Source organism: Canis lupus, chromosome 20 (assembly GCF_011100685.1).
Source record: "Canis lupus familiaris isolate Mischka breed German Shepherd chromosome 20, alternate assembly UU_Cfam_GSD_1.0, whole genome shotgun sequence".
NCBI classification, from domain to species: domain Eukaryota; kingdom Metazoa; phylum Chordata; class Mammalia; order Carnivora; family Canidae; genus Canis; species Canis lupus.
Window position 1 is genome coordinate 58,238,683 of NC_049241.1, and position 24,890 is coordinate 58,263,572.

Genomic DNA, 24,890 nt, shown 5'->3' on the forward strand with positions numbered 1-24,890 from the left:
CCTGGCCGCGCCCCGGGTCTGGAGGGCGACTCCGCAGGGCTGGGCAGCTTCTGTGATCCGTCGCAGCCCCCCGGAGTTTATACCGGGCTCCCCGCGGTGTCCCCGCCTCTCCAGCCCTGCTGGACACGCCCTCTCCTTCCCGCGCTGTCCACTCCTCTGCACAGCAAACGTCTCCCCTTTCCGTCCTCTCCTTGCACAGGAGGGGACAGGCTGGAGGAGGGGCTGGGGGGCCGCAGGAGAGTGGGGGAGGGGTAAGCCGCCTGGAGGCCTCCGTGGGCCCTGGAAGGACCATCCTAACTGGACGGGGGCACTCAGGACGGGCAGGCAGCCCGGACCAGAGCACAGAGACAAGACTGGTGACGACTTTGACCTTGCAAGTGACTGGGGGTCCAGATGGGAGGGCCGTGGCTGGTGGTGAGGCCGGCCCCAGTGGAGGCTGCAGGACGGGCGCTGCAGAGCCAGGGGAGGCTCCGAGCCAGGCAGGGCTGCCCAGGATCCCGCGGTTAGAAGACACCTGGTCTCGAAACTCAGCCTCACTAGGACTCACTGCCTCCCACCTAACCAGCACTGACAGACACTTGCCCTGGGGACGTGGACAGTGGTGACATGGGCCCTGGTGGCCCTGGGGGTAGGAAGCCAACGGAGGGCAGTTTGCAAGGATTGTAGACCCCAAACCCGCACCCAGACACGTAGCACCTGCGGTACGTGCCCGCTTGCCAGGATGTCCAGCCCTCACCGAGGACCGCCCAGGCAGAGAGATGCCACCGGTGACGAAAACGCGCCTAAGGGGTGGGGAAGGGAGGAGCAGGGAGACACACAGGGGCATGGAAGCACATCAGTCAGGGGTGGGGGGCGTAAGAGCCTGGCCTGAGAATAAGGAACGGTTAGGATGGGGAGACGCAAGGTTGCCTGGAGGCAGGAATTCTGGGGAGAGACTGTTGGGTGGGTCTAAGGCAGTGGGGGGGGGGCGCTCAGCAGGTGGCTGGAGCCTCGAGGCAGGGCTGTGGGGAGCAGAGGCAGCGCAGCTCCTGGGCAGGCGGCGGCCGGGGCAGGGGGAACTGGGAAGGGCACAGGTGCTAGGGAGGAAGGCTCCAGAAGCTGCAGCCGCCCCCCCATCCCCAGAGGGAGCACATCTACTGAGCAGTTGGTGGCCGGGGCCCAGAGCAGGGACAGATGCTCCCGGCCCCCAGCGCCCCTGCCCTGCTCGCTCCCCAGGGTGCCTTTTCCCTGGATTCCCATCAACTCCGATTTCTTTGACCTCGCCCCAGGAGTGACGTCACACAGCGGGTGCTTTTCAGGGTCCTTCAGTGGTTCCTCCTCCTCATGCTCCTTACTTGTTGCTCTTTATTTGCGAAAGCGATGGGGTCACGGGTCCTGCACGATTTCCAACAGGCCGCCTGTGGCAGCTCCTATCCCTGGGGTGTTGCTTCGCAGGGTCCCGGTTCCCCACCTTTCATGTAGGCGGAAGGGTGGGTTCTAGATTCCGCAGCAGAGTTAATTATCTTCTCTAAGCTCTCCCATAGCTCCCCATTACCTCTGAACAAAAACCAGACCTCCCGTCACAGGGGCACCAGGCTCAGGGGTGCACGCCCCGCCGTCTACCTCGGTCCCCCTGGGGCTCACTCACCCCCTGCTCTGGTCACTCTGGGTGCCTCAGGGCCTTTGCACTGGCTGTTGCCGCTGCCTGACACGCCCCTCCCACTCTGCAGCTTGCCAGTCCCTCCCTCCGAGAGCTCCTCTTCCCTCCCCACACTGTCTTGGTCACTGCTGCACCCTCAGAGCCCCTCAGGGCCCCACGGGGTGGGGGGGCAGCACTTGTTACGGGTCCTTGAGGGTGAAAGGGGGTGGGAGCTGGTGGCTTATGTTTAGAGATGAGTAAACTGAGCCGCACCGTCCAGGCTCCGGGAGGGGCTGGTGGTGCGGAGCTGGGGCTCTGGCCGGGCCAGCTGACCCCCGCCTCTGACACGGATGTCCCCTCCTTGCTGGCTACCCGGCCCGGCCTCGAGGGCAGGCATCATGCGCCTCTGGCCTCAGTTTCCCCGCCTGTTCCTGGGGGCTGAGTGCCCCCCCATCCCCCGCCGGTGGCCGGCGATCTGCAGGCACCAAGGCCTGGGCCCCCGCCCGCCGCGTCCAGCCCGCAGGCTCCGCCCCGGCCCGCCCCTGGGCGCCCGTCACTTCCTGCACGGTCGCGAGAAGGCCCTGCCGGGCGGCGGCGACAACAGCAGCCGGGCCATGGTCGCGCTGGAGAACCCGGAGGGCAGCTCGGAGGAGGCGGCGGCGGCGGTGGGAAGCCCCCCGGGCGGGCGGCGGACGCTGTGAGCGCGGCGGGGCGGGCGGGCCGTGCCTCCTGGGCCTCCAGCAACCCTGCGCTCCCCTCTCCCCTGCTGTCTGCCTGCAGCCCGGGCCGCCCCGCCCCTTTTCCTTGGGGGACCCCGGCCGGAGGGCTGCGGGTGGGGGTTGGTTGCCACCCGGTGTTTGGGCAGAGGGAGCACAGCCCGTTTGTGCCCTCGCAGGCCTGAGGGGCCAGAGGGCCCCCCACCCCGGGCCGGGTGTGCACTCGCTGGGGGCGGGGGGTGGGTTGGATCCCCTGGCCCGGGCCGCCTGCTGGGGTCCGAGGTGCGGCCACCGGGTGGACCCGGAAACCCTCCCGGCGCCCTGGGCATGCCCCCCACGCCGGCCTGCGCTTACCTGTGGGGATTCTCAGCCCCCCACCCCGGAGCGCACGGGGCTCTTTGTTCATATGCGAGGACTTAACAGATTAGGTGTGCGTGGGGGGGGGGGGTGCTTAAAACCTGGGTGGGCAGAGCGCAAGCGGGGGAGCCACCCACTCTGGGTACAGACCCCAGTAGGCCCGGGGCAGGTTCCCGGCTAATCAGGGTGTCCCGGCAGGAACCCGGCCCATCCACCCTGTGGTCCTGGTTTGGGGAGTGGGCAGAGGGGCAAGGACAGGGCTGCGTCCTCCGTGGGCTGGCCCGGCTGCTGGGGCAGTTGATGCCACCTTCCGTGCCTCAGTTTCCTCCTCTGTAAAATGAGATAGAACAGCGGCCTCTCCTCAGAATGGCTGGGATGCGGGGGGAGCTCTAGGGTCCTGCACCTGATTTTTTTTTTTTCTTTAAGATGTTATGTATTTGAGAGAGGAAGAGTCTGTGGGGCGGGGGGGGGGGAGCGGAGGGGGAGACAGAGAGGCAGACGCCCCGATGAGCTGAGCCCTGCGTGGGGCTGGTCCCAGGGCCCTGACCCGAGCCAAAGTCAGAGGCTTAACCAGCTGAGCCACCCAGGTGCCCTGGCAGCATCCGCTTCCTTAAGGATCGACTGAAACATTTTAGTACTTTGTTTCATTATTGCTTCCTTATTCCCGCAGCCTTACTGGAGGTCTCCACCTGGGTCTCTCCCTAGAAGCCATGTGGGTCTCTACCCATGTGGGTATTTACCTTCCTTTGAGGGGCCTCCCCCATCCAGAGGGAGTGTCAGCCTCCGGTGGGTCCCCGCCGGAGCTCCCTCACCTCACCTCTGTGTGTCCCCCAGGGGTGTGGTCACTGCTGGGGGCCCCAGTTGGCCCCACCCCAGCCTGAGTCACCTCTGGGCGCTGAGCCCTCCCTCCTCGGTTTCCTGCTTCGGGAAATAGGTTCCTCTCTTGCCTCTTCCTGGGGTGTGGGGGGGAGCGGCACCACAGAAGGTACGTGTTAGGCCAAGGCAGCAGGTGACAGAAGGCCTCGCTCCGCAGCCTGCAGGGAATAGAACTGGGGGAGGCAAGGGGGCCTGTTCCCCCCAGACCCAACCCGATGGAGCCTCTGTTTCCGCCTTGGGCCTGTCCTCCCTCACTGGACACAGCAGACATTTCCTGAGCCCCGTGGGTCCCCAGTTCCCCCATCTGTAAAGTGGTCTCTCCAGGTGGCATGGGAAACAGATGGACCGGCCACTCGGGCAGGGGCTGGGGGCACAGCCCGTCTGTGAGTGTCTAGTGTGGGAGGCAGGGGCTAAGGAGTAAACAGACGTGGACCGACCAGCTGATTAGGTTGGGCAGGAGCAGGGCGGTGCCGTTTAGCAGCCCCAGAGGTGCTGAGAAGGTGTACTTGAGGCAGCAGGCTCAGCATGTGCAAAGGCCCTGGGGCAGACTGTTCCTGGGGGGGGGGGTGAGGCACAGTGAGGGGGCCCCTGTGTCTGCAGCAGAGAACCCTCAACCGTCATTGCACATCTCATCTCCTGGGACCAAGGGCTGCTGCCTCTGCCCTGCCCACTCCCATGTCCTCGCTCTCTTGATTGGGGATCCAGGACCCGCACGGGGCCCCAGAGGCCGCATTTCTTGTCTTCTGATGGAATCTGGTTCAAGTGGGCAAGCCTGAGCCGGTGGCGGGACCCCGATTCCAGGGCTCGGCTCAGGGCATGAGGCCCCCGTGCGGGGGCCTGGCGCAGACCCCTGTGTTCACATGATGGGGGCAGCGCTGTGCTGGCCCTGGGGGGCGTGGGAGCCGCACGTGGTGGCAGAGCAGGGGAGGGCCCGGCTGGTCTTAGCTGGGGGGCGGCCTGAGGGGCCCCCACTGGACTCCGTGGGCTCAGGGGGGCTGGAGGGCAGTGCACCTGCTCAGACGGGCCGGGTCCTGGCCCTGCCGCAGGCCCGAGGCTGTGGGGAGCCGCCAGCGTCACAGCCCCACGACCCGAGGGCTCGGCCGGGCCCTGACAGCGCCTGATAGCCCCCCCCGGATGCGGACTGTTATCAGCCCGGCCAGGCTGCCGTCCTGGACTCCGTCCAGCCCTCGTGGTGGGGGTGCCTGGGCCTCAGGGAGGCAGCCCTCGCTTGCCGGCTCTGTGCTGACTTGATTTGCCTCGTCCTGACGCAGCTGCCTTCGTGGAGACCGTGGGGTCTCGGCTTAGTGGCTCCGTGCCTCTGTGGCAAGTCTGTGCAAGAGACGGTGAACTTTCAATCCAGGGACGGGGCTGGGAGCAATAGGGGGTGAGCTCCCCACCTCAGGAGGACACCAAGCCGGTTGTGCCTGGGTCCGTGGGGGAGGGTGCCCGACCTGCCCCCTGGCTCTCAGGGCCCCTTCCAGACCCACGGGCCCCTACAGAGGCCGTTCTTAATCCTCACGGTGCAGAGGGAGCTGAAGCTCCAGGCTGCACAGCAAAGCGTCCTCGCAGGGATTTGAACTCAGGGCTGAGATTCCAGGCTCTGAGCTGACCGGTGCCCCTGCCTGTGCGCTCCTGGCGATGGTGCCACGGGGCCCGCACCCCCCACCCCCGGCCTGGCGGCTCGGGTCCCAGCAGCCTGTTTGCTTGTTCGGCATGAGGGCCTTTCCCTCCAGGACACACACGCAGCTGTGGATGCTCCACGCGTGTTCCAAGCCCCTCGTCCCCACTGCCCTGGAGTTCCATGGTTTGGAAGGGACAGGCCACGCTTCTGTGTTTAGTTTGTGTCCTGCGAGCTTCGGGGACCAGGAGAATCTGGCGGGTATTTGGACTCTGGGTTCTCCTCAGTCTTGGGACCATGGGATGCCGCGGAGAGGGATCCTGTGCGGTGGCAGGGCCGTGAGCGTCCGCGTGGGGCTCACGGTGCGGTGGGCGGGGTGGGCGCTTACCAGGGACGCTGAACGTCCGGCGATCAGAGAAGCAGAGCCGTGAGGTGTCACCTGGGGGCCGGGGCCTCCTGAGAGCCCTGGACAGAGCCGATGGGAGCCTGGGGCGCCGCTGGGTGGGTGCGGCGTGCTGGGGCGGGGGAGGCCGCGCGCTCACCTGCCGGCGGGGTGGCGGGGCAGGCCACCTTCCCCGGGCGTCCACATAGCGCCCCCGCTGCGCCGGGCCCGGTGGGTGGCCTGGCCAAGCCGCTAATCCATCTCCACAATTAAGGCCGTTTGCTCGGAGGAGGGCAGATTAGCTCCACGCGGCCGCCCAGCCCTGCCGCTGGGCCCACTGCCGGGGCTCCGGGGATTTGAGGCGCACGGGCCTGGGCACTGCCTCTGGACTCCTGGGGGCCCGCGAGGTCTCTTGAGAAACTCCCAGAGGAGGGCGCGCCCAATCCCGGAGCTCGGCCGGCAGGGGCGGTTAAGGCCTGGGAGCCTGGTTGGGGGGAAGGAGGGGAGCTTCCTGTGGCCACCCACCCGCTACGTGCGTCTGGGCCAGTGGTTCTCTTCTCCGGACCCCAGGTTACGAATTTGTCATCACAACGGTTTGGGCCTCGTGGGAGATGTGACCCCAAAGCGAAATGTTGAGGGTCTAGAGAGCTCCCCGTTGCCGAGGGAAAGCGAGCAGGTGATGGCCACGGCCCGGGGCGATGGCGGGTTCTGAGGCCTGCCTCCCTACCCAACCCCGGCCCACAGGCCCCTTCCGGGCTGCCTGCCCGCTCTGGCTGGCTCCCAGGTGAAGAGGCTGTCAGCCTCCAAGCGGAAGCAGCACTTCATCAACCAGGCTGTGCGGAACTCAGACCTCGTGCCCAAGGCCAAGGGGCGGAAGAGCCTCCAGCGCCTAGAGAACAGTGAGCAGGGCTTGGGGGCACCTCCTGGGGGTTCCTCGGTGAGGACGCAGTGTGTGTTGGCATCATCTGCTGCTTTGGCCGCGCGTCTGACCCTGAGCTGGGCCCCGCTGCCGCTGGGCCGTAAGGAGCTCTGGGCATTGGAGCTTGGGTTTTCAAAGACGCAGAGGAGTTCGACAAGCCGGGGAGAAGTAGGCGCTCCGGAGGTGCAGGCTCCGTGGTGTCTGTGCCTTCTGGGGAGGACGGCAGGAGCGGGGACGTGGGGAGACTGGAGGGCCCTGATACAGAGGCCAGGGTGGAAAGACGGCTCTCGGGTTTCTGTGGAGACTGGGGGGCCCCTGTGCCGGCCCCCAGCCCAGAGACCCTCTGTTTCCATCTAGCCCAGTACCTCCTAACCCTGCTGGAGACAGACGGGGGCACAGCTGGCCTGGACGATGGGGACCTGGCCCCCCCGGCAGCACCCGGCATCTTCGCAGAGGCCTGCAGCAATGAGACCTACGTGGAGGTGGGGCCCGGGTCCCCCTCCTGTCTCCCTCTGCTCCGGCCCCCTGGCGCCTCCCCCATCCTTGCTCCACCGCCACACCTGGCCCTGCCGATCCTCCCCCTCTGGTCCCTTGACCAGCCTGTTTCCCCCGGGGTCCCCAGCCAAGCCAGCGCTCCCACGGCACCCCGGGTCTTCCCAGCACTCCTGGGGCATCTGCCCATCACTGGGAATGAAGGAGTCCCCGGGGGCGGATTTGGCTGGTGTCCATCCCCCGCCCAGACAGCAGGTCCCCCCGGGGGCAGCCGCGCCCACCAGGGGTGTGTCCGTGCGCTGTGGCCCTCTGCACGCCGCCGAGTGGGGAACCCGAGGCTGGGGACGCACAGTCCTTAGCCCAGGTCCTGCCCGCCTCTCTTGTAGGTCTGGAATGACTTCATGAACCGCTCCGGGGAGGAGCAGGAAAGGGTTCTCCGCTACCTGGAGGATGAGGGCAAGAGCAAGGCGCGGAGGAGGGGGCCTGGCCGCGGGGAGGACCGCAGGAGAGGTGAGGGCCTACACAGGAGGTTGGGGGGCTCCCCCCAGGGCTGGACTGGGGGGCCTGGCCTGTGGTGTTGTGGGCGGGGCCGGGCTGAGGGGAGGAGCCTGGAATGTGGGCGGGGCCTGGTGTGGGTGGGGAGGAGCCTGGTGGGGGGCTTGAGGGCAGGTGGGGAGGAACCTGGTGGGGGGGTGGGGCCTGGTGTGGGTGGGGAGGAGCCTGGTGGGGGGGCGGGGCCTGGTGTGGGTGGGGAGGAGCCTGGTGGGGGGCTTGAGGGCAGGTGGGGAGGAACCTGGTGGGGGGGCGGGGCCTGGTGTGGGTGGGGAGGAGCCTGGTGGGGGGGCGGGGCCTGGGGCGGTGGGGAGGAGCCGGGTGTGTGGGCGGAGCCTGGGGCAGGTGGGGAGGAGCCCGGGTGGGAGGAGCCTGGCATGGGGGCGGCCTGGAGATGGGTGAGAAGGAGCCTGGTGTGGGGGGGCTTGAGGGCAGGTGGGAGAGAGCCTGGTGTGTGGTCGGTGCCCTGGGGCCGGTCGGAGGAGCCTGGTGCGTGGGCGGAGCCTGGGGCCAGTGGGGGAGGAGCCTGCTGTGGGCGGGGCCTGGGGGCAGTGGGGGAGGAGCCTGCTGTGGGCGGGGCCTGGGTCTGTGGGCGGGGCCTGTGCCTGTGGGCGGGGCCTGTGCCGGTGGGAGGGGCCTTGTGGGCGGGCCAGAGGCTCGCTGCAGCCAATGCCCCACGCAAGGAAATCCCGTAGAGGACCCAGCCTACACGCCCCGCGACTGCTTCCAGCGCATCAGCCGGCGTCTGAGAGCCGTCCTCAAGCGGAGCCGCATCCCCATGGTGAATACCCGTCCAGGCCTCCTCTTTCTCCACCGGCTCGGTCTTTTTCGTGGCCTTATTTTCTCACCTTCTCAGTTGGCGGTGGTGTGATGGGTGATACGTCACGCAGTGCAGGTGGTGTTGGTGGAGACAAGGCAGGATGCAGACCCGTGTGATCAGAGTGCAGGAACCAGGCCCGGAAAGGGCTTTCCATGAGGGCGGGAGGGGCAGGGACGATGCAGGTGGGTTCCTGGAGGATGTGTAGGAGTTCACCAGGGGAAGGCACAGGAGCTGGGTAGCACGGAGCTATCTCAGTCCTGGTATCTTTGGGAAGGGTTACGTAGCCTCAGGGAGCAGGTCAAAGGCCACATTTGAACCTAGGGCTGCAGAGGCTGCAGAGGCTGCCCAGGGCAGGGGGCCGGGACAGCTCGTCCGCAGTGTGACCTCCGGCCTCACCCCTGGGCCCTTTTCTCCTGCAGGCAACGCTGGAGACCTGGGAGGAGCGGTTGCTGAGGTTCTTTTCTGTGTCCCCCCAGGCCGTGTACACGGCCATGCTGGACAACAGGTGACTGGGGGGAGTGAGCGCGGTAGGCTCCGCCGGGGGTCTGGCTCCGGCCCACCGCCACCTACTGTCCATTCCTCTCCAGCTTTGAGCGGCTCCTGCTTCACGCCGTCTGCCAGTACATGGACCTCATCTCAGCCAGTAAGTGCCGCTGGTCTGCAGGAGCCCCTCCCCCCGCCCGCAGCCTGGGGAAACCGAGGCCAGAGTCATGGGGGGGCATGAGCATGGGGCTGGCAGTGGGACTGAGCAGTAATTCATCAGAGGCTCCTCCATGCTGGGTGATGCTGTGGGCACAGGTGCTCCTCGCTGAGCATCTTCACGGCACAGGGAGAGAGGGGCCTGTGTGGCACATCCGGGGACCCCCAGAGGAGACGCAAGGTTCTATTTAGCCGTAGCCCCCTCCACTGTGCCACATGTGTGACATGTCCCTCCTCCTGGAGCCTGTGTCCCCACTTTTACAACGGAGGTGTCAGGACACAGTCCCCCAGGGAGGGCCCTCCGGGTACCCCATTGGGTCCTCGCTCCTCATCTACGCCTCATGCCTGGAGTTGCTGGGGAGATGGTTCCCATGGCAACCCCAGGGGGGTTCCTCCTACCTGCTCCCCTGGTGGATTCGCAGCCCCCATACTTCTCTTTGTTCCCGCAGACTTGGGACAGAGGGGCTGCGCTGGGGGGTGCCTCTCTGCGGGGGCCGAGCTGTGACCTGAACACAGGGAGGGTGGGATTAGGGGGGGACCGAATGGCCCCGCCAAAGGCCAGAAGCGGGTGGAGCTTGGGTGGCGCTTGGCTGTTCAGGTGTGGGGTGGAGGGGGGGATCCGGGGCTGGGCCACCCTGAGCCTTGAGGCCGAAGACTGGGGCCCCGGCCCCCGCAGCGTGTTCCCTGCTGCTCTCCTCGGCCTCGCAGGCGCGGACCTGGAAGGCAAGAGGCAGATGAGGGTCAGCAACCGGCACCTGGACTTCCTGCCGCCCGGGCTGCTCCTGTCCGCGTACCTGGAGCAGCGGAGCTGATGGCGGCCCCCGCGGCCTCCCCGGCGCCAACACCTCGATGCCATTTGCTGCAGTGTCTTTATTATTTTGAGAATTCGTCCCTGTAGACTCGCTGCCCGCGGGTGGCGCCCTTCACCTGGCCCTGCCCGTCGCCTCTCCCAGGTAACCGCCCGCGGGGCCTGGGGCTGCCCGGGCCTCGTGCGAGCGGCGAGAGCGGCCCGGCCCCGTCCCCGACCTTCGTTCTGCTTTCCCGGCCCGGCCCAGCGCCTGAGCAAGGAGTGAGAGGCTGGGTTTTTATCACTTTTAATGAATTTGGCATGATTTGTTGTAGATTTTTAAAATTTCCCTTTTGGGAAGAAAAACCAAAAACTTGCCCCAGCTGATACATTGGGGGACTTTGTTCCCTTCCCTGCTTGACCCCCCCTCCCAGTTTTTGGGTTGGATTGGGGGGTGTCTCTGGGGCTCTGCCCCTTTTTCCAGGAGTGGTACGTCGTGTGTGCGTGTGCGTGCGTGTGTGTGCGTGTGCCCCACAACCTAGAACAGAAGCTCCGTGTTAGAGGCTGGTCTTCCCCGCCCTGGGGTGTGCGCTGCTCTCGCCTGGTGGCTCCTGGGGCTTTGTCTGCTCTGCACACCTCCTCCCTGCATCCTGGAGGTCGGAACTTCCAGCCAGAAGCCTCTGCCCTCGGACTGCCCCACTCCCCTCCCTCTGCCCCCCGCCCCCGGCCCGGCCCCTGCCTGTTACCTTGGGGTGTCCTCGCACCGGTCACCCCGGCGTGTCCCTCAAAATCAGGGCCGGGGGACAGCCCTCCCGTGTGTGTGGCTAGTTGTGCTTTGGGAAAAGTGGAGAGTTCAATAAATTTCTGGTGCTCTGGTCTCCAGCTGTGGGGTCTTCCTTTGGGGCAGTGCTGGGGGCACCGTGGGTGCTCAGGACGAGCTTGGGTCCTGGTCATCGGGGCTGCATGAGGGACACCCCACGTGCGAGGCCGGTGTGGGGGGACATGCTGCGGCGGCCGTACCCTCCCAGGTCCCGGGTGCAAGCCCCAGCCCCGCCACCTCCCAGATGACCACTATCCCAAAAGTCACTGGCATGAGCTTCCTGGGGTGCCAGCACCTAGTACCGTCCTGTGGCTCCAAACCACAGGAATTTGTCGTCTGCCAGCCCCGGGAGCCACAAGTCCAAACTCAACCTGCGGCGCAACCGTGAAGCTCCTGGGAGGCTCCTTCTTCCTCTTCCAGCCTCTGGGGGTCCCGGGGGGTTCCTGGGGGTCCCTGGCCTGTGGCCGCATCATTCCCGGCCGGGTCCCTGCCTTCACGGGGCTTCCTGCGGTCCTTCCCGGTCTTTCCTGTGTCTGGGGCTGGCCGGGTCCTGCGGGACGTCCCGGCTGGGCTTGTCCCATGACGGCTCCCACGCTGTCCCCGTGGAGGGTCCCCGAGCGCAGCCCAGAGGGGGGCGGGAGCTGTGACCCCCCAGGGCAGATCTGTGTCAACTACGGGGGCCCTTCTCCTTCCGGTGTGCGCTCCAGCCCCTGCACCCCCTGGGACTCGAGGATTTGCTTCCTAGTCTGCGTCACCAGCCTGTGGAGAGCTTGGGGTTTGGGGGGGTCTCTGAGTGCCCGCCGGGCGCCAGGGGAGCTGGTGTGGCTTGTCCAGGGATCAGGGCTGCGCCCCCTAAGCCCGCCTGCGCCCACCTGCGGACCGGCCTGCGCCCACCTGGGGGACCCCCTGTGCCCACCTGGGGGACCCTTTGCACCCACCTGGCGGCTGCCTGCACCCACCTGGCGGCCCAGGCTACGCCCACCTGGAGGACCCCCTGCGCCCACCTGGCGGCCCTGCCTGTGTCCACCTGGGGGACCCCCTGCTCCCACCTGGGGTACCCTCTGCACCCACGTGGCGGCCCCCTCTACCCACCTGGCGGCCCAGCCTACGCCCACCTGGAGGACCCCCTGCGCCCACCTGGCAGCCCCACCTGCGCCCACTTGGGGTACCCCCCTGCACCCGCCTGGTGGTCCTGCCTGAGCCCACCTGGGGACCCCCCTGCACCCGCCTGGTGGTCCTGCCTGAGCCCACCTGGGGACCCCCTTGCACCCACCTGGTTGCCCGGCCTAGCCCACCTGGAGGACCCCCTGTGCCCAACCTGGCGGCCAGCGGACACGCTAGAGCGTGCACGGCCACGAGATGCCCCGGAGGCCGTGGAGTGGGGGGGAGGGGCACTCGGGTTCCCCAAGGGTAGGGCGTTGCCCACTCACGGGCGGACCCCGCGTGGCCGGCGTCACCGTGGAGCCGCAGGCACCGGACGTTGGGACGCAGGCGCTGCTCGGTCGGTCAGGCCTCCACGTGTGGAGCCTCAGTTTCCCCACACGCGGATGTCCGGGGAGAAAAGCAAAATATGGAACGCTTCACGAATTTGCGTGTCATCCTTGCGCAGGGGCCATGCTAATCTTCTCTGTATCGTTCCAATTTTAGTATATGTGCTGCCGAAGCGAGCACGAATTCCAAAGCGGCCCAGCGAGTATTTATAGTCCCAAGATGAAGTCACTTTACACAAAGGGTGAACTTTTTCCCCACACCGGGGTCAGCGACCTCTCTCTTCTTCCATACTCCCAAAGCAGGTAGGGCAGCCAGATTGGATCCTTCGCTGAAGTTGGGAAAGTGCTCGCTGTGCTACCAACTAGAACTCAGGTGGCTGCCGGGACGCCATGAAGAGTCGTATGCAAATGAGTCGGAAGTGGGGCGGGGCGCGGTGGTCGCCGCCTTCCCAGGAGTCTCTGGGGCGCGGTCGCGCTGCGCGGGCGACTCGTTGGTCGCGGGGAAGATGGCGGCGCCGGGGCCGCGGAGCTAGGGCGGGTGTGGGCCGCGGCCGCCTGCCCGGTGAGCGCGGGGCTGGGGCTCGGGGGGCCGCCCTCGGGGTTGCGGGGCGCCTGGGGGCCGGCGGGGGCGGGGCATGGCGTCCGCGTCGGGGCTCGGAGGCGCGGGGCCTCGGGCGGCGGGGGACACGGCGGGGCTGAGCGGACTCGTAGCGCCCCGGGCCCGGGGTCAGGACGTGGCCCGCCTCCGGCGCGGGGGGCCGCCGGGGAGCTCGGCGCCTGTGGCTCCGCTGCAGGAGGGGCCCGGGTACCGCCCTGCGCCCCCCTGGGGACCCCCCTGGGGTGGAGGCCTCCGGGCCCCGCCGCCCGCCCCGCCCCCCTCGCTCATCTCTCCGGCCGCGTGGGCCCCTGTGCCCCTCCACCTGCGGCGGCCCCTCCCCAGGCAGCTGCGCGCCTGCCCTTTGCCAGCCGCACGCCGGTGTTGCCCCCGCTGAGGCCTCCCACGAGCCCCAGGGGCGGGGATTGGTTCATCTCGGCGCCCTGCAGGCAGCGGGGACCGCGCGGTGACCCAGCCCGCCCTCCCGCAGGAGAGCCGGCCGCCCTCGCCGTGGGACCTGTGGCCTGCGGGCACGCGATGGATCTGGCCTACGTGTGCGAGTGGGAGAGGTGGCCCAAGAGTACCCACTGCCCGTCAGTGCCCCTGGCCTGTGCCTGGTCCTGCCGCAACCTCATCGCCTTCACCACTGACCTGCGGAACGACGACCAGGGTGTGCCTCCTTGCCCCCTGCCCAGCTCCCCTGCCCCAGCGTCCGCGCTGGGGGGACTCTGGGTCTCCAGGCGTGCCTGGGAGCTGCGCCTCACCCATGTGGCCCTCTCAGGGTTTTGTCATCCATAACCGACGGGTGGTGAGGACCCTAACCTCACAGGCGTGCAAAGGGCAGGTGCACCGCTCCTGCACCTGGCGTTGGGGCTGGAGTAGGTGGGACCCCGGAATCACCCCTTCCGGTTGGAATAGGGCCTGGGGTGTGTGGTCCACTAGGGCTGAGAGCCCTGAGCCCCAGTTTCCCAGACTGTACGTTTGCATCTTGCTTTTAGAAGCTTTGAAGTTTAAAAAAAAAAAAAAAAAAGAAAGAAGAAGCTTTGAAGTTGCTTCGTGGGGCCCTGTTTTCTGTGTGTTGTTTAAGTAGCACGTATCTGTTGGAGGAAACTAGGAAAGCAGAGGAATTTAGAATAAGGAAAAAGAGCCGTGGAGAGATGCCCGTTGTTAGCATTTGGGGGCATTTTCTTGTTTTCTGATTTCTTTTTTTTTTTAAGATTTTTGTTTATTTATTCAAGGTGGGTAGCGAGAGAGAGAAGGGGGTGTGGGGGGAGAGACAGGTTCCTCGCTGAGCAGGGAGCTCGATGTGGGGCTCCATCCCTGGACCCCAGGATCATGATCCGAGCCGAAGGCTGACGCTCAGCCAGCTGAACCAACCACACGCCTCTCTGTGTTTCTTTTAAAAACACGGTCATGGGATCCCTGGGTGGCGCAGCGGTTTGGCGCCTGCCTTTGGCCCAGAGCGCGATCCTGGAGACCCGGGATCGAATCCCACGTCGGGCTCCCGGTGCATGGAGCCTATTTCTCCCTCTGCCTATGTCTCTGCCTCTCTCTCTCTCTCTCTCTCTCTCTCTCTCTCTGTGACTATCATAAATAAAATAAATAAATAAATAAAAATTAAAAAAAAATAAAAACACGGTCACACTAGTGGCAAGGTCACAGGCCTGCTGTGGTCCCCAGAGGGAACCCAGGAACACAAAGGCTGTTCCTTGTTGGCAGCAGGGCTCTCTACGTGGTTAGCCTCTCTGCGTGGTTAGCGGTAGCGCAGCTACCTGCCATCCCCGTAGGGTAGATCGTTCGCTGGAATCCTCTCTGAGCCCTCCTGGGGTCCTCAGAAGCTCCAGGGTGGTTATGGTTGCCGTGCTGACTGCGCTGTCCTCCGCAGACCTCACCCGCATGATCCACATCCTGGACACGGAACACCCCTGGGATGTGCACTCCGTCAACTCAGAGCACAGCGAGGCTATCACCTGCCTCGAGTGGGACCAGTCAGGTGAGGAGGGGCCTGGGGACAGGTCGTCCTGCGTGGCTGAGGGAGACAGTGATGCTCCTCCTTGACCCTGAATCTCAGGGTCACGATATGCTCTGTCTTCCTGGTCACATCCCCCGAGTCCACTTCTGGGACTTGAAGCCTCAGCCTGTGGCTCTGTGGCCGCTGCTCTTCGCATCCAGTGCACACACTTGTTTCGGGAACGCACCTCGTGCCACTCCCCTGCTGTGCTGCCACCAGGCTGCTTCTCCCAGGCCCCGGACGTGCTACCAGTAGCTGCCCCTGCCCACGGGGAGGGTTTGCAACGCAGGTTTGCCCCCAACAGGCTCCCGGCTCCTGTCGGCTGATGCTGACGGGCAGATCAAGTGCTGGAGCATGGCGGACCACCTGGCCAACAGCTGGGAAAGCCACGTGGGCAGCCTGGTGGAGGGTGACCCCATCGTGGCCCTGTCCTGGCTGCACAATGGCGTGAAGTTGGCGCTGCACGTGGAAAAGGTGGGTGTCCCGGCTGAGCAAGCAGGTGCAGTCGGTGACGCGTTCACCTGCCTGTCCACCTGCTCTCTGCCGCCTCCTCTCCCTCCACCTGCATCCTTTGGTTTTCTAGTCCTGGGCCGAACTCCTGCTTGCAGTCAAACTGTGAGCACCCGTGTCCTCGGTGAGCCGCCGTGCGACGACGGTGGTTCTCAGAGCTCCGCGCACTGTGGTTCCATAATGTCCCACAGTGACTCTTTCTGTACCTCGGTGGGGTGGGGGGAGGTTGTCAGGTCACAAAGGGCAGACCCCTGAGGCGGGGCAGGTGGTGCTCTCAGCTAGGGGGGCTTTGGCAGCAAACGGACCCCTTGCTCCCTCTCCCCCCACAGTCAGGGGCCTCCAGCTTTGGTGAGAAATTTTCCCGCGTCAAATTCTCGCCATCCCTCACGCTGTTTGGCGGCAAGCCTATGGAGGGCTGGATCGCCGTGACCGTCAGCGGCCTGGTCACCGTGTCCCTGCTCAAGCCCAGCGGGCAGGTGCTAACGTCAACGGAGAGTCTGTGCCGGCTGCGCGGCCGTGTGGCCCTGGCTGACATCGCCTTCACGGGTGGTGGCAACATCGTGGTGGCCACTGCGGACGGCAGCAGCGCCTCCCCCGTGCAGTTCTACAAGGTGTGCGTGAGCGTGGTCAGCGAGAAGTGCCGCATCGACACCGAGATCCTCCCGTCGCTCTTCATGCGCTGCACCACGGACCTCAACCGCAAGGACAAGTTCCCCGCCATCACCCACCTCAAGTTCCTGGCCCGCGACATGTCGGAGCAGGTGCGCCCTACTGGGGGGCGCTCCCCCGGCTGCAGCAGCTCCACACGCTTGTCATCTTGAGTTGGGTCAGGAGTCTGATGCAGGCCTCATGATGCTAAAACCCAGGCGTGGACGGGGCCGGTCACCCCTCGTCTTCCCCGAGGCCCCAGGGAGACCCCCTCCTGCCCTCCACCTTCCAGGGGTGCCCCCTTCCCAGCCTGCAGCCCCTCCTCCGTCCTCACCACCAGCAGTGCAGGGTCTGCCCATCTCTGGGGCTTCCCCCCCTCCTCCCTTTCGGGGGGACCTGGTGAAGATGCTGGGCCCCAAGGCCTACGGGGTCCCGGGACTTAGGGACATCTTTGGGGTCATTTTTGGTGGTCACCCAGGACTCCAGCATAACCACGTGTCAGTAAGGCCCCCAACTTCATGGAGCCCTGGTAGTTTCCTCAGCTCCCACTGCGATCCGCGGGTGACGTCTCCATTCCAGCTCCGCCGTCCCCTGCACCCCAGGTGCTCCTGTGTGCGTCCAGCCAGACAAGCAGCATCGTGGAGTGTTGGTCCTTGCGGAAGGAGGGGCTGCCTGTGAACAACGTGTTCCAGCAGATCTCACCCGTGGGTGAGTCTCCCCGTTCCCGGGGGCGCTGGGCTTCCAGAGCAGGAGCTGTCCCGAGTAGCTGCACAACGTCGGTCCCCCTCCTCGTACGTGCTCTGCGGCCGCTTGTCCCGTCCCGGAGAGCCTGTGGTCCTGAGGCTCAGAGACGCGAGTGCTGCCCGCCGTCCCACAGGAGAGTGGCCTGCCTCACCCTGACCCTCCTGGGGGAGCATGTGGCTGCTTGAGAGAACAGCAGTGCAGAGGTCCTGGGGCAGAGGCCAGGAGCCAGTGCGGCCCAGCCCGGCGGGGGCAGGGCACAAACCGGCATCGCAGCAGGGCTGGGGGTACACGCGGCCCCCTGGCTGCAGGGGGTGCTCAACCCTAAAAACCAGAGAGTCCTCCACAAACTCTGGTTTATGGTCAGGGCCCGACTGAGCGTGTCTTCAGCTCATGCATGGGCTCGCCTCCCCCTCCCCTGTCCCGCATCCGTGTGAAACCCCCCGCTCTAGACACCGACCCCCCCATGGCCCCCGGGACGTGCTGGCCCAGCCTGACCGCTCATGAAGCCCCTGGACGCCCCCAACCCCAGAGCTGAGAGCGGATGAAGCCTCCCGTGGGTGGGAGCCCGGCTCTGTGCCGATGGGCCTAGTGGGCCGTGCAGGAGGGGGCGACCGCCGAGGAAGCTGTCGAGGCCCCGCGGCTCCTGTCCCCTGCCGTGCGGGGCAACTAATGAGCGTGAAGAGGTTCCCGGCTCCCCTCCCACAGAGCCCCCTCCTCCGTGAGCTTGGTGGTGGCGCGTGACTGCTGTGGTGGGCAGGGCCATGGGGTGCAGCCCCCGCCCCCAGCACACAGGGCACCCGGCCCCAGGGCCAGCCTGGCCACATAGCGTTGGTGCCACATGGAGGTGCAAGTGGCTCTGGGTGGCCTGGCCCACTCGTGCTCCCTGGACATCGCTGTGGCTACCGTTAAGCTCTAGCCTCCAGGTGGGACAGAGTCACGCTCTGTGGCCTGAGGCATCTCGGTGCTCTCTGACCTCAGTTTCCCCTGGGGGACAGCGCTTGCCGGGACTCCCTCCCTGGGCTGGCAGAGGGTTATAGTGGTGACATGCCGTCAGGGCCCAGCTCTCGAGGTGGAGGGGTCGGGGAGCTGTGATGGTCAGCTGTCCCCAAGCGACAAGCCTGCCCGACTCTGGCTCGGAACCGCAGCTCCAGGCTGTCCTGGGAGGGGCTGCCTCACTGCCGGGCGGCTGGCCTGCCTGCTGTCAGCTGCCGGGCGCCTCGTCGCCCCCCACCACGCAAGTGTCCGTGGGCTTGCCCGGGCGCATCCCAGCGCGTGTGCACCGTGAGTCTGCTCATGTCACATTTGCCCACAGCCACTGGCCACGCCTGGGTTCATGGAAACCACTCCAGCAGTTGGAGGGGGTCCTCGCCATGAGGACCACATGTGGTGCCAGGCATCCACGTGTGGCCCCAGCCTTACCAGGCTGGCAGGGTCTGGGGGTGCCGCCCTCGTCGGGGCCCCGGGTCCAGTGGGGGCACGGCAGCCTCGCCCCCCGGGCAGGGGTGCACCCCACTGGGGTCTCATCCTGCTCTGTTTCTTGTCTGCCCCCCGTTTTCAGTTGGCGACAAACAGCCCATGATTCTGAAGTGGCGGATCCTGTCCGCCACCAACGACCTGGACCGCGTGTCTGCCGTGGCGCTGCCTAAGCTGCCCATCTCGCTCACCAACACTGACCTGAAGGTGGCCAGCGACACCCAGTTCTACCCCGGCCTCGGTACGGCCGCCCGGGACGCCCCCTCTCCCCCGGGCAGCCCCTCCCTGCCGTCAGGGCTGGGCAGGCACCCGAGCTGCTGCCGGCGCCCCCGGCCCTCCGCACGCCTGAGCCGCACGCATCCCGCCCGCAGGGCTGGCCCTGGCCTTTCACGACGGCAGCGTCCACATCGTGCACCGGCTGTCGCTGCAGAGCATGGCTGTCTTCTACAGCTCAGCGGCCCCACGCGCCGCGGACGAGCCGGCCATCAAGCGCCCACGGACCGCCGGCCCCGCCGTCCACTTCAAGGCCATGCAGCTCTCCTGGACCTCTCTGGCCCTGGTCGGCATCGACAACCACGGGAAGGTAAGCTCAGAAGCCACCTGCCTGGGCGGGTCCTGCTGCTTGCGGCCCGAGGCTCCTCACCTCTGCCCCCCGGGGTCACACAGGACAGCTCTGGCCTGTCATGTGCACGTAGCAGGTGCTCAGTACGCAGGAGCCGTGAGGACGGGGGCTCTCCACCACGTCCACTTGCTAGAATTGAACAGGTGCCGCACGTGAGCCTTCTGCGGGTGCGCGGTGCGCGTCCTTGCTGCCGCCGGACCCTGGCCTGGGCCCTGCCGACCGGCGAGCTGGGCACGCTCCCCCCCTCATCCCCGTGCGGCCCGGCCCCCGCCTCCCACACGGACTCTGGACCAACTCGGCTCTGAGTCGCTTTTCTTCGAGACCCGTACCTGCCTCTGGGTCCCGTCTGCCCCGTCCTGGGCGTGTCCCCATGGTGTCCTAGTGTCCATGAGGCCGGCCAGCCCACAGGCCTCTCCTCGCGGTAGGAGCCGTGCTCCTGCAGAGCAGGGGCTGTGTTTGCGGGGACCCCGTGGCCCTCGGGGGACCTGCCGCTTAGCCTGACAACAGGCCCAGTGCCCGGGAACGCCCACAGAGGTAGCGAAGCCCCCAGCTGTTTGGGGAAGCTCTGCTGTGGCAGAGACGGAGCACCCGCGGCTTCCCTGTGCCAGCCTCTGCCTCAGCACCTCTGGGGCTGCCACCTGCCCCCACGGGCTGGACCCGAGGCCCGGAGGGAGCTGGGAGCCTGGGGTCACTGGGTGCAGGGTGGGCTGCAGGTCCGTCCAGCACTCCCCTCCCTGTGCGAGGACGCCGCTGGCTCTGGCCTCACCGGGCACCTCCCTCTCCCGGCAGCTGAGCATGCTCCGCATCTCGCCGTCCATGGGCCACACGCTGGACGTGAGCCTGGCCCTGCGGCACCTGCTCTTCCTGCTGGAGTACTGCATGGTGACCGGCTACGACTGGTGGGACACGCTGCTGCACGTGCAGCCCGGCATGGTGCAGAGCCTGGTGGAGAAGCTGCACGAGGAGTACACGCGCCAGAACGCGGCCCTGCAGCAGGTAGCACACTCGCGGGGCGCGCAGGCCGCTCTCCCTCCCCGTCAGCTCTCCGTCTCCAGCCTTTTCTGTGGGAGATTAGGGCCCGTGGGAAGAGTGGGCCCCACTTGCCCTGCGCAGTCGCCTCCATCCTGCTCTGGGGAGCTGCTTCCCGGGCCCCGTGGGGTGCCCCTGCCCGTTCCCACCACCCGCCGCCCCCCCAGGTCCTGTCCACCCGGATCCTGGCCATGAAGGCCTCCCTGTGCAAGCTGTCGCCCTGCACGGTGGCCCGCGTGTGCGACTATCACGCCAAGCTCTTCCTCGTGGCTGTCAGCTCCACGCTCAAGTCACTCCTGCGCCCTCACTTCCTCAACACACCTGACAAGAGCCCCGGCGACCGGCTGACGGAGGTCTGCACCAAGATCACTGACGCCGGTGGGTCCTGGCCTGCCCGCAGAGAGCAGCCTGTGCCCCGGGGATGCTTGACGCCCCTCAGTGTCCACCGGGCGCCAGGCGCGGGGTGGGCCTGGTCATCACAGGTGGGCAGAGGTGTCCCAGCGTCCACGGGGCTGACCCCAGAGGGATGTGCTGTCCCCACGGGGGCCCAGCGTGGTGGGGGGGTCCCTCTAAGGCCCAGGCCTGGCTCGCCGCCAGGGCTACGGGGCTGGGGATGGGACCAGGCGTCCCCGTGGGCACGGGACACCGCGAGGCCCGGTGGGTGTGGCTGACTGCCCGCATCCTGCAGACATCGACAAGGTCATGATCAACCTGAAGACGGAGGAGTTTGTCCTGGACATGAACACGCTCCAGGCGCTGCAGCAGCTGCTGCAGTGGGTGGGGGACTTCGTGCTCTACTTATTGGCCAGCCTGCCCAACCAGGTGCGGCCCCCAGCTGCGTCCAGGCCCCCCACCCCCGGCGCCGCCACCCCCCCCCCCCCGCTGGCCGCTGCCCCCCGCTCCCTGCCGCACACCTGCCCCAGTCCCAGGCCACGAAGGCCGCCGAGTGCATCTCCCACCTCAGGTTCAAATCCACGGCAGCTGTAGCCATGGTCCCCACATCCCCGCCAAGCCCCACTTTGTCCTTGCACACACATTAGCTGCCGGCGGTAACCACGTGGTGGCCGGGTGCTGGACCTGCTGATTGTTCCGGAATGCCCGGGCCCAGGGCTGCCCTGGTCTGACTCCTGCACGCTCTGAGGGGTCCAGCCCGAGCTCCTCTCCCCACAGGGCTCCCCGCTGCGGCCGGGACACAGCTTCCTGCGGGACGGCACCTCGCTGGGCATGCTGCGCGAGCTGATGGTGGTCATCCGCATCTGGGGTCTGCTGAAGCCCAGCTGCCTGCCCGTGTACACGGCCACCTCGGACACCCAGGATAGCATGTCCCTGCTCTTCCGCCTGCTGACCAAGCTCTGGATCTGCTGTAAGACTGCACTCCTCAGCTCATCCCCCCACCAAAATACAAGTCCTGGCTGACAGCTCCCGTCCCCCACCCCGTCAGACTGTCCTGGCCGCCAGCGCCCAGCACAGATGCTCATGAAGGTCAGCACCTGTTTGCTGGCCTGGTGTCACTGGGCCGCATGTTTCTGGTAGGCTGTTCTCTCGTCCCTGCATCCCTGAGGCCAGGAGGGGTCCCGGCTCTCGCTGTGCGCTCCTGACCCAGGACATAACCCAGGCACCCACTGGTGCCTCCAGGTGGGCAGTGCTCTGGGCAGGGCCGCGGCACGCAGCTCCCCCATGGTCCCCTCCCCGCAGGCCGTGACGAGGGCCCCACGAGCGAGCCGGACGAAGCGCTTGTGGACGAGTGCTGCCTGCTGCCCAGCCAGCTGCTCATTCCCAGCCTGGACTGGCTCCCCGTCAGCGACGGGCTGGTCAGCCGCCTGCAGCCCAAGCAGCCCCTGCGCCTGCACTTCGGCAAGGCGCCCACTCTGCCCACCAGCGCCAGCACCCTGCAGCTGGACGGCCTCATCAGGTGTGTGCCCGCCTCTGCCCCGTGGCCCCTGTGCACCGGGCAGCTGCTGCCCTCTGACCTGTACCCTGACACGGCCTCGAGACCCTTGCTCAGCCGGTCACTCCTCTGCTCCCACCTGTCTCCATCCCTGCCTTGGGTCATCTGTGTGATGTCACCGTCCCTCTGGTCCGTCACTCCTGCGTGACACACTTGCCTCCAGCCCCCCCTCAGGGCTCTAGCATGTACTGCGTGGCCCCCGGTGGACAAACCATTACCCCAGGCGGGCTGTTCCCACAGCCGAGGGGCGGCCTCCAGAGCCGGTCACGGGTAGCTGCTGTTGGATGGTGTGGACTCGGCCCGTGCTGCCCAGTGACGCACGGGCAGGGTTTTATCCCCGCTCTTTAGGCAGGACAGGTGTCCCGACCGTCAGACGAGGCACCTCCTCATTTCAGGCCACCGGGTGGACCGTCGTGCATGAGCTCCCCACGCGGTCTGTGTCTTTGGGTGGAAATGTCAGAAGGCAGCAGCGAGCCAAAGGAAGGAGGGTGGGGCCCTGTGGCCCCTCTGGGTGAAAGGCTTCGAGCACCCAACCCTCTGCATCTTCCTTCTCGTCTCGCGGAGGGAGGACCGGGTTTGCGTTTGAGTTTCAGGAAAAACCTGAACACAGGAGGGGCTGATGGGACCCCCGGGTGGCTCAGCAGATAAGCGTCTCCCTCGGCCCAGGGTGTGACCCCAGGGTCCTGGGATTGAGTCCCACATCAGGTTTCCTGCAGGGAGCTTGCTTCTTCCTCCGTCTGTTTCTGCCTCTTTCTGTCTCTGCGTTTCATGAATAAATGAATGAAATCTTTAAAAAAAAAAAAAAAGGGGGGTTGCTGATCACAGGGAGGTTTTAAACTCATTGTTCTGGAAACGGTTTAACATATCCGATATCTTACATGCCGCCCAGCCCCCAGGCCCCTCCCCACCATTCCCCACCCCACCCCCCCGCTGTGCTGAGGCTTCTAGAGCCTTCTGGGGCCAGTGTGTCCGCAGGCAGAGGGCCCGCACGTCAGAGGTAGGTCTGTGTGTGTGCGTGGACCTCTGAGCCGCTCCCGCTCTCTCATCCGCCAGGGCGCCAGGCCAGCCCAAGATCGACCACCTACGGAGGCTGCACCTGGGCGCCTACCCCACAGAAGAGTGCAAGACCTGCACCAGGTGAGTGCTGCCCACCACACCCAGACACTGCCTCGGGGCTAGGTGTGTCCCCCACGAGCCGGGGTCATGGGAGCACCTCCCATGCGGGCGCCAAGGCTGCCTCGGGCTTCAGTGCTGAGCAGCTGCCTGGGCACAGGTGACCACGGGGCCTACACCTGCCCCAGGGGAGCTCCCAGGAGCCCAGCAAGTATAGAAATGCAGCCCAGGCCCTCTGCAAATACAACCCCGGTTGTTGCCAGACAACCCTGGATGCAGGTCTCGCGGCTCCCAGGGTCCCCGTGCTAGGGAGCAGCCCGGCCAGGACTCAGACCCTAGCCTCTCGGGGTGAGGGAGCCATGCCTGAGCTGCGGTGCAGGCACGTGGAGCAGCTCCCTCAGGGCTGGGGGTGGCGCAGGGAACGGCACTGGGGGGGACGCAGGTGCAGAGGCCCAGTGGCAGGTGGAAGGAGACCCCCACCCAAGGCCTCGCCCGCCCGGCTCTGCCTGCAGGTGCGGCTGCGTCACCATGCTCAGGTCGCCCAATAAGACGACGGCCGTCAAGCAGTGGGAACAGAGGTGGATCAAGAACTGCGTGTGTGGGGGTCTCTGGCGGCGGGTGCCCCTCAGCTACCCTTGACTGAGCCTCACGGTGACAACATTCCACACTCTGGGCCACGTCCGCTGAAGCCTGTGCCCGTCACTGCACGGGCAGGGAGGACACGGCCTGCAGCCTCAGGGTGCCCGTGCCCCAGCGGGCTCTGCTGTCTCTGCTTCGGAGCCTGACGGCGGCTCCCGTCCCCTGTGCCAGGTGGTGACCCAGACAGGCCTGTGGCTCACGGCCTCGGGCAGGACCACAGCGCACCTGCTGCCCTGACCGGCCCCTGGGCCCCCAGTGGCCCTGCTGGGTGTCCCAGGTCCAGGCTCCCAGGAGCCAGATAGCCCAGTCTCTGGGGGCGCTGCTTCCGTCCCCTGACCTGTTTTGCCAGCACACCGGGTGGTTTTGGCTTCAACAGGGCCAATAAACGTGCTCCCGGGTCACAGGTGTCCTGTTGGTGCTACAGCTTTGGGCTCCCGTGCGTCACTGTCTCGCTCTGTCTGCATTAATGGAGCGCCTACTGCGTTCCAGTCACAGGGCCCTGCAGGGAGCCGCGGGCTCGGGGTGGGGAGGCTTGTTTGCTTGTCTCCACCTCGACCCCACACACACACACACCACGGGCTGCTCTGGCCTCTGGTTTCTGGAAGCTCAGGCCTGGTCCCCCTGGGGGTCCCGCCTTCTGCCCACAAACACTTTTCCCCAATTATGTCCTGCTGTGTCCTGCTCCCCGGGCCTCCAGGCAGCGCGGCCGCCCTGCTGAGCGCTAATTGGCTCCTGCTGGGAGGCTCAGGTGGGCAGGCGGGGTGGACACCCGTGCGTGTGCGGCTTCCGGGGCTGGTGGGAGCTCCGGGGGTGCGCGGTTGTCTGAGCAGGTGTGTAGGGGGATGAGCAGACCCTTGACGGTGAGTGGGCTCCTGCCGCCCACCCTGCTTGTCCCCACTGCCTGCTGCCCCTTTAGTGACTCGGGGACGGCGAGGGCAGCCTCCCCTGGCCGAGGCCTACGGGGCGAGCGGTCACTGCCAATGGGCTGAGCTGCCCGCGAGCTGGAGCAGGAAGATGTGTCGGTCGTCGGCCTCCCTCCGTCTGCGCGGGGGCAGGTTCCTGGGCAGTCGTGAGGAGCGCGGAAGAGGCCTCTCCCGGAGCGAGCTCTGCGGGCCCTCCCCCAGGTGGTGCCGGCCCCTGCCGCTGTGGTGGGTGAGGTGCTGCCCGAGGCCCGGCTGCCCCCGCCCCTCACCCCCGTGCCCCTCCCCGGCCCTGTCCTGTCAGCGGTCCTACTTGATTTACGGCCTCGGTCAAGGCGGTTAAGCTGGTTACTTGTTTTACAACAAAGGGCCGTTCTGCACTCTGTGGGCACAGACACGACTCCCATCAAGGGGTGGGATCCGGGTCCTCCCTCGGGCCTGCGTGCAATGCTGTGCAGAGGCGGTGCTCCCCCCACCCCCGGACATGAAGGC

The 24,890-nt window shown here is 66.6% G+C and overlaps 2 protein-coding genes and 1 non-coding gene across 3 annotated transcripts; 2 read left to right on the forward strand and 1 right to left on the reverse strand.

The window, feature by feature from the left end:
* Positions 1-2,174: 2,174 nt before the first annotated feature.
* R3HDM4 (R3H domain containing 4) lies at positions 2,175-10,718 on the forward strand. Its single transcript, XM_038568045.1, has 8 exons — positions 2,175-2,315; positions 6,312-6,466; positions 6,844-6,968; positions 7,365-7,488; positions 8,226-8,311; positions 8,770-8,855; positions 8,938-8,993; positions 9,758-10,718. Exons 1-8 carry the CDS (start codon positions 2,233-2,235, stop codon positions 9,859-9,861), a joined length of 819 nt encoding a protein of 272 aa, XP_038423973.1. The 5' UTR covers positions 2,175-2,232; the 3' UTR covers positions 9,862-10,718.
* Positions 10,719-12,220: 1,502 nt separating this feature from the next.
* Positions 12,221-12,327, reverse strand: LOC119864815. The gene has a single exon (XR_005375298.1). It is a non-coding gene; the product is annotated as a U6 spliceosomal RNA (small nuclear RNA).
* A 292-nt stretch (positions 12,328-12,619) lies between these two features.
* MED16 (mediator complex subunit 16) lies at positions 12,620-23,885 on the forward strand. The gene is made up of 15 exons (XM_038568044.1): positions 12,620-12,708; positions 13,232-13,411; positions 14,627-14,734; positions 15,057-15,226; positions 15,592-16,023; positions 16,513-16,618; positions 18,213-18,368; positions 18,499-18,710; positions 19,539-19,745; positions 19,946-20,156; positions 20,467-20,600; positions 20,949-21,141; positions 21,474-21,690; positions 22,780-22,863; positions 23,352-23,885. The coding sequence occupies exons 2-15, from the start codon at positions 13,279-13,281 to the stop codon at positions 23,476-23,478; spliced, it is 2,490 nt and encodes an 829-aa protein (XP_038423972.1). The 5' UTR covers positions 12,620-12,708; positions 13,232-13,278; the 3' UTR covers positions 23,479-23,885.
* The last annotated feature ends 1,005 nt before the right edge of the window (positions 23,886-24,890 follow it).

Bases quoted from the DNA above. Each gene is read 5' to 3' on its own strand.
- MED16 (XM_038568044.1), top strand. From the start codon at position 13,279: ATGGATCTGGCCTACGTGTGCGAGTGGGAGAGGTGGCCCAAGAGTACC. The intron at 18,369-18,498 runs GTACGGCCGCCC...TCCCGCCCGCAG, and splicing joins CCAGTTCTACCCCGGCCTCG to GGCTGGCCCTGGCCTTTCAC. The intron at 22,864-23,351 runs GTGAGTGCTGCC...CTCTGCCTGCAG, and splicing joins GAGTGCAAGACCTGCACCAG to GTGCGGCTGCGTCACCATGC.
- R3HDM4 (XM_038568045.1), top strand. From the start codon at position 2,233: ATGGTCGCGCTGGAGAACCCGGAGGGCAGCTCGGAGGAGGCGGCGGCG. The intron at 7,489-8,225 runs GTGAGGGCCTAC...GAAATCCCGTAG, and splicing joins CGGGGAGGACCGCAGGAGAG to AGGACCCAGCCTACACGCCC. The intron at 8,312-8,769 runs GTGAATACCCGT...TTTCTCCTGCAG, and splicing joins AGCGGAGCCGCATCCCCATG to GCAACGCTGGAGACCTGGGA.